General features: G+C 38.8%; 1 protein-coding gene across 1 annotated transcript; it reads left to right on the plus strand.

Annotated features, from left to right (window-relative positions):
* The first annotated feature begins 1,671 nt into the window (after positions 1-1,671).
* Positions 1,672-8,002, plus strand: LOC138366454 (uncharacterized). The gene is made up of 3 exons (XM_069327501.1): positions 1,672-1,855; positions 2,022-3,341; positions 7,935-8,002. The coding sequence occupies exons 2-3, from the start codon at positions 2,111-2,113 to the stop codon at positions 8,000-8,002; spliced, it is 1,299 nt and encodes a 432-aa protein (XP_069183602.1). The 5' UTR covers positions 1,672-1,855; positions 2,022-2,110.
* Positions 8,003-8,268: the final 266 nt, after the last annotated feature.

Genomic DNA, 8,268 nt, shown 5'->3' on the forward strand with positions numbered 1-8,268 from the left:
TCAGAGTTATTGTCCTGGCGTATTTCCCCTGGGGAAACAAATTTTGACTAATTAGAATTACGGAAATATTACCGTGTCTCCCTCTTGTGAAGATATTGGCTATAATTGGACTCTGTATGGCTTCCAGGTATAAGTCATCAATTATATACAAAACTGACTCATTTGAAAAAGGATCTTTATACTCTAGTGGGTTAATCAGGTCCTGGGAGACAGTAACCTTGTTTCGCAGAGAGGGAATGTTTGAAAGAGGCTGTTCTGTATTATTTGCAGATGACACTAAAATTTTTGAGAATTTTCCGTGGTATTTAACACATAAATTCCCCACTAGGGTCGTTTTCCCAGAATTACTGAATCCAGCTACAAATATTCTTGCTGGGTGGTGGAAAATATTAAGTTGCTCGTCTGTGACAGACACACACTCCACCATATTTTCCCCATAAATGGTTCAATTACCTATGGGACGGTCGCTTATATATTCATATTATATATATATATATATATATATATATATATATATATATATATATATATATATATATATATATATATATATATATATATATATATATGTATATATATATATATATATATATATATATATATATATATATATATATATATATATATATATATATATATGTATTTATATATATATATATGGGAGTGGGAAAGAGAGTGTGATAGCGAGTGTGTGTGTGTGTGTGTGTGTGTGAGTGTGTGTGTGAGTGTGTGTGTGTGTGTGTGTGTGTGTGTGTGTGTGTGTGTGTGTGTGAGTGTGTGAGTGTGTGTGTGTGTGAGTGTGTGTGTGAGTGTGTGAGAGTGTGTGTGTGTGTGAGTGTGAGTGTATTCACCCAGCAAGGGATGTGTCTCCCTCAGGATATAGCCAGTCCTCCTGATGTTTTTTTGAAGTAGAAGTCCCCTAGTGATGACCTCCAGACGAGAGAGAAAAAAAAAAAAAAAATTCTACAGCAGGCCTAACCCTTCTCTAACAAAAAGGACTGAGAGGTGTTGTATGTGGCAACGTTGCCCCCCACGTTTCCGAGTCAATAAAAGGACGCTACACCTCCCCCACATCATGTATTATTGAATTGTGACCAAACCATCCACTCTCCTCCCCGTCTAGACCGAGATGTAAGTAAATTAGTATCTATTTCTTATAAGGGTTATATATATATATATATATATATATATATATATATATATAAATAAATATAAATATATTATATATATATATATATATATATTTATATAGATAAGTAGGGGCAGGAATGAGAAGTGGACTGATTTGAGTGCTGGGGGATATATATATATATATATATATATATATATATATATATATATATATATATATATATATATATATATATATATATATATATATATATATATATATATTTATTTATTCTAGGTAAGCGTGATCGTTATGTCTCGAGTTGGTGATATTTGTAGAATTTGTGGATGGGGCTCATCACATCTCTTCGTTCATAGGTGTTACACATGTTTCTTCTGCCGGGAAACTGTATGTGTACAGTCTAGTGGTGAACACAGGAGAACCTGTGCTAGAGGTATGACCGTATTTTATATATTTATTTATTTATTTATTTCAAATGAAAAATATTAAGATGGGTTTTCCCCTTCTCCGCGAGTGTGGGAGAGAGAGTGTATATAAATTATACACTATTTCCTTCATTAGGTAAACGTCGCCAGCCCACCCTCCCTTCCAGAGAGGATGGCTTCTTGTGCTTTTTGTGTGGAAATACAACCTTGAGACCTCACCACACTTTCCCTTGTGATAATTGTGGGACCTCTGTGTGTGAGGACTTGACCTCTGAACATCTACAAACATGCCCCCGTGGTGAGTGAATAAACCCTCCACCTTTATTTCTCTTAAGAATCTTTTTTTTGAGAACTTATGTCATGGGGTTTAGTGAGAGGGTGTTGCCTTTTTATTATTATTATTATTATTATTATTATTATTATTATTATTATTATTATTATTATTTATTATTATTCCATTCCAGGAGCGATTCAGAGGCAGGTAGGGGAGGAACATGACAAAGCACAGCGTGACAATAACCCCTTAGGTGGAGGGGAGGGGGGAGAGGAAGCGATGAGTGATGATGATGATGGTGATGATGGTGATAGGGGTGACATCTCTCAGCCGGGCCCTAGTGGTCTTAGACCCCCTGTCATCAATAGACTTAATGCCCTAAATAGTGATGAAAATTCCCCAGATGAGGAGGATGCTATAGACACTCCCCACTTAATTAATAGGGTGGGGGCTCTGGGGAATCTCTTTACTAGGCTGGAATATTCCATCCCCTCAGCCTTCGCCACAGACCCTATAGGACTCCTAAGCAACTTTAGGGACTATTACATATCTGAAATAGAGAATTACATGAATTCTCTTGGGGGACATGGCAATTTTACTTCATCATTAAAAATCCTCCTCGAAGTAAAGGTAACACTTTTGAAACAACGACTCACGGAAGATGATGACTTTAGGGAACACTTCATAACAACACCCGCTAGACTGGTAACTCTTGAGGATGTGGGTAATCTTATTGATAGCTGGGTGGCTTATATGATTACACGACTGGAAGATCTCCTTTCAGAAACAGAGGGGAGTGGTTTCATATTATATAATGTCGATTTCCTCAAAATCGTCATCTGTAATGCAAGTGTAAGGTCAGTTTTGGGGGATTATGTCCCTTATCCCCCATTTCTAAGGGGACGGCATGAGGTCTTCAACCCAAACCCAGCTGGTAACAATAAAACATGTATTATTCAGTGCATTGCTGCTTTTCTGGCGTCACAACAAGGGTGGAAGTGGAGACGTATAGGGAGACTTGTAGAGTCTCACTCTAGGATTAGGAAAATGGTCAAATACGACAATTTATCCTTCCCTCTGTCTTGGGAGGATATCTCTAAATTGGAGAATAGAAATAAACTATCCATTTTTTTGTATTCAATACACAAACATACAGATGGCGTCTATCACGTCTCTCTTTGTCGTCGTGGTAGCAGACAGTACTCGGTCATAGTTCCTTTATTGTTATTGGGGGAATCTCATGTGGCGTTGATTAAAGAGTTCGATAAGTTCCTACGGAACTTTACTCGCAGCCACAAACGAAAGACAGTCTTCTGTAGAAACTGTCTCTCAGAATATCAAAATTCGTCTGAGCTAACAAATCACTCATCTTCCTGCGACATCACTCAGAAAATTATTTACCCTCAGCCTGGGGACACACTCCATTTTAAAAATACTGGGAAAGGTTACGCCCCTTCCCATGTGGGCTATTTTGATTTCGAGTGTGTCCTAAGCATTGAGGATTGTCTAGGTTCTGTTACAGCCATACATAGACCTATAGCATACAGCTATATAATTGTTGATAGGAACCACACTGTCGTTGATAAATTTACTTATTTTGGGGGGGACAGTGTTACTCATTTCATGCAGCGAGTTGCTACCAAATGGAAAATTATCAGATCTACCCTCCACCATTATGAAATAGACATGTCTCTTGAGGATATGATCCATTTTAGGAGACAGACTCACTGCCAGTTTTGTGAGCGGGTATTTACCCCCTCCAATTTCAAGGTTCAACATCATGATCACCTTAGGGAAAAGCTCAATTATATTGGAGCTCTATGTAATTACTGCAACCTCCGCCACAAGAATGCTCTGGAGAGTTTAGTTCTAATTGCCCATAATATGTCTTATGACATGGGCTTAATTTTGAGGGAGTTTACCATGGATTCAAATATTAAGAGCAATATCCTCATGAGACAGGGGACGAAATATCTTAATGTGGAAATAGGGAAGCTTAAATTTCTTGATTCACTGGCTTTTATTACAGGTAGTCTTTCATCCCTAGCAAAGACCCACATTGATTCAGCCAGCCCCTTAACATTCACTCACTCAATGATAGAGGGTTTGCCCAAAAAGAGTCACCACCTACTCTTAAAGGGTAAGCAGTTTTTCCCTTATGAATATACCACAAAAATCAGCTGCTTTAATGACACAACACTCCCTCCTATTGAAATGTTCTACAGCTCCCTAAACAAATCAGGTATAACTTTGGACGAATATAGACATTCTAAATTAGTATGGGAGGCTACAGGGTGTAGGACATTAAAAGACTACCTCCTCATTTATTTGAGGTGTGATGTAGGATTACTGGCTGACATTTTTACACACCACAGGGCAATTCTAAATGATATATATTCTTTAGAATTGACACACTATTGCAGCCTCCCAGGGTACTCCTACGACTGCTTCCTGAAAAGTAGTAGAATATCGTTGGAGTTAAGTGCAGATGTGACGTTGCACAATCTCTTATCACAAAACATACGAGGGGGTTTTACAACTGCAGTTAGGAGTTATGTCAGAGCTAACAACCGCTATGTCAACCCATCTTTTAACCCCCAGGAGGATAGGTCTTCATTCTTACTATATCTTGATTTCAACTCCCTCTATGGGAGTTGTATGACTAGGAAATTGCCCCATGGGTGACTAAGGAGACTATCATCTGATGAGATGAACTCCTTCATTAGCGGGGGGAAGATAATGACAGAACAGCCTTTCTCTTCTAACAAAGGGTACTGGCTCTTAATTGACACCAAACTTTTAAGACCCGAAATAGCTAGACTAACAGACGATCTGCCCCTTTGTTTACACCATAGGGGAATAAGTATGGAGGATATCTCACCATTTAGTAGGGGACTTCTGGAAACAAATAACATCACACACCTCCCCCCAAAAAACATCAAACTGGTTGGAGATCATCTCCCCAAAAAACATTATTTCATATCTCTTCACCTGTTACAATTATTTATTGAGATAGGACTTGAATTGAAACAATACATGCAATTTACGAGTTCCACCAGTCAGATTTTATGGCAGAATTTGTTAACACCAACGTTAACAATAGAAATGCCTCCAGCAGTAATGATAGGAAAACACTCTTCAAATTACTGACGAACAGTGTTTTTGGTAAAACGCTACTGAATCCAGCTCGTTATGCCATTGACACCAAACTAGTGACTTCAGCTAGGGTCTTTTTACGAGAGGTGAAGAATCCCCGCTTTAAACGAATGGTGCATTTAGGCGACAATAAATTATTGTCTGTCAGTTCCAGACCATTCATTAAAATTACTCATCCTAATTACATTGGGTTCCAGATTCTTGAGCTAGCAAAATACAGCTTGTACCATTTTTGGTACAGGGTGCTTAAGAACCACTATTCAGATAGGGTACAACTGGTGTATAGTGATACAGACAGTTTCATTTTCACCTTACTAGCTGAAGATGTCTTTAATGAGATGGGGAAAGAACCCCTTAGTTTGTGGATGAATACGAGTAATTTTCCTGAAACTCACCCCTTGTATGATCCTTCTAAAAAGGGTGTTTTAGGGCTGTTAAAGTCAGAGGTGTCAGATAAACACATCCTTGAAGTTGTGGCACTCAAGCCCAAAATGTATAGTGTGCTTTTGCTTGACAATAAAAATTCCATCACCGCTAAGGGTATTCCCCGAGCTGTGCAAAGATCTTTAACACAAAACCACTTTAAAGAGACCCTACACAGCAATGGTGTAGTGAATACTTTTAACTTCTCCCAAATAAGAAACATAGGGGGGCAGATGGCAACCACATTCAATACTAAGAGGGGTTTAAGTGCATTTGATGATAAGCGTTTTTACCTAAATAAATACACTAGCCTAGGGTATGGTCACCCAGACATACCACCCGACCCCCACCCCAACACCTCAGCCCAAGGAATGTCCACCGAGAGTGAAGGTGGTGACGTCATTGAACCACAAGGAGAGGAAGGACAACGCCCCACCAGCGAGAGTGAACCCTATGACGTCAGCAGTCAGTCACCTGAGGGAGGCGCACTACATCCCATTCACTCTCTGGGAGATGATGAGTCATCATCTTCGTCCCAGGAGGAGGAGGGGGAGGAAGACCCCACAACGGACTTGTGGGCGAGAAGGAGAGGTCTTGTTAATAAATATTATGTGGGGGGAGATGACCTACAATACGACTATGTTTAACCCTATGTACTTTGATAATATAATCTATAAATCATCAGGATTATTTCTTTTTCTCCTTCTTTAAGTATAGAGGCTTAAAATATATCCAACTTAAAAACAACTAAGGGAGGCTGGTCCCTCTTACGGTACACTCAAGGTCATCAAGTATGAGGAGGGGTGGTGAGGGGGGGACCGCCCCTACTGCGAGGATCCTGTTTTTACACCTGTCCCATAGAGGGAGGTGGGGGGTAACTGCCGCTCACCTGAGTGTTTATTATACAAATATACTGTCATACTTTTCTGTATAAATGAACATGAGCATGAACATAGCGACACATAATTGATACCTATCTTCACTATTTTACGATTGTTGCTGCCCCACACCTTGGGCGACCTAATATGGGGTGGCTCTAAGTGGCACCCCGCCTCTGATTTTCTTATCTGATTGCCCTTCATAGGTAGCTACTTTACTGTAAATGAACATGATCATAGTGGCGCATAATAGATACCTATCTTCACTGTTTTTTCGACTGCTACCACTCACACCTTGGGTGACCTAATATGGAGTGGCACTATGTGGCTCCCCGCTTCTGATTTCTTATCTGATCTCCCTACATAGGTGGCACACAGAGGCGCCTTCTAATCTACTATAACACCATCAATAGTGTCCAAGAAATGTGTAAGTACTTCAATCATAATGATGTGCTGCCCGAAATTTTAGCGAAGTATCCAAAATTTGCTTACTGTATGTAATGCATGCACATAAATAAAATAAATAAATGTTTATTTAGGTAAGGTACATACATACAAGAAATTTTTACAAAGATTGGTGGACTTATAGATAGAGCTAGTACATACAATGCCTAAAGCCACTATTACGCAAAGCGTTTCGGGCATGAAAAACATAAATGACAAGCTTAATACTAATTGAGCATAAAGAGTAAAATGAAAACATAGGTGAAAAAACAGCACAAATACAATTATGTCAACAAACAGCGCTCCTTAAAAAACATGACATGACATGACTGTACATGACTTTACATGACTGTAAAGCTGCCGCCCAGTTGGGTGGGTGTGGAGCAAGACTAGTGACTCACTATAGATGTAAAGTGCCTCGTATAGTGACTGTTGTGAGCCTCTTGTAATGTCACTTGTGACACCTCTTTGTGTCGCTTGTGACACAAAAATTATTGATGTGTGTAATTGTGTTGGTGATTAGATATGTATGTGTATGTATATGTGTATACGTATATATATATGTACATGTATGTATGAGGGTGTGTACATGTGTATACAACATTGATAATTTTGTAACTAGCGTCAAATATTGTTATTTGCTTAGCTAAACGAACTAGAGGGTTCAGTTCCTGAACCGAATATGTGCTTGATCAAACTAACATTGATTTTCAAAAGGTTGTATATTTTCCATCAATGGAGAGCATCAGCCAAGAAGCCTTCTTTAAAATATGAATATCTTTCGTCACCCAATAACATCTAATCTCTGAATAAATCGCAAAAAACGACTTGATTGTAACCTATCCACAGCTGCCCATTGGATGGGGAAGAGGGGGTTATGTGTAGGATAAACATATCAATTGTGACACTAGCCCTCCATATATGTTTAAACTGTACTTGTGGTCGGTCTCGAGCCTATTGTTGATGTGACAATTTGCATTGACTTTTGTAACTACCTTATCAAGATTATAACTTGATTGGCTATATGAATTGTAGGGCTAAGTCCCTGAGCCCATTATGTGCCTCTGTAACACTCCACTATCGCTCATAGGATGGGTATGGGGTGCATAATAAATGAACTAAGCTAAGCTCTGCCTTTTTGATAACATATACAATTATAAGCTTTATTTGTGAATCTCAATTAATTTAACAATATATCACAGAGCCTGTAGGGTTCGGTGAGATGAGCGAAGAGACATGGGAGATTTTACATAAGTACAGTACATGGTAGTTCAAGTAGCGAACGCACGTCAACGAATAACGAGTATATATAACAAAACTATTGTCCTATGAAGTCGATTTAACTTCCAAACATATATTTTTTAATAAATGTTAAATGTTTTCTGGCTAGTTATGTTATTTGTGATAATTTGTGCAGAGAAGTGCGACAACTGGATATGCCAACAAACACTTTCCAAACAACGATATATCTTGGATAAGTCGCTCCACAACATTGACGCTTGGACCGTCGACTTGCTTTGATGCTACTTATTTCAT

This window comes from Procambarus clarkii, chromosome 19, assembly GCF_040958095.1.
Source record: "Procambarus clarkii isolate CNS0578487 chromosome 19, FALCON_Pclarkii_2.0, whole genome shotgun sequence".
Classification (NCBI taxonomy): domain Eukaryota; kingdom Metazoa; phylum Arthropoda; class Malacostraca; order Decapoda; family Cambaridae; genus Procambarus; species Procambarus clarkii.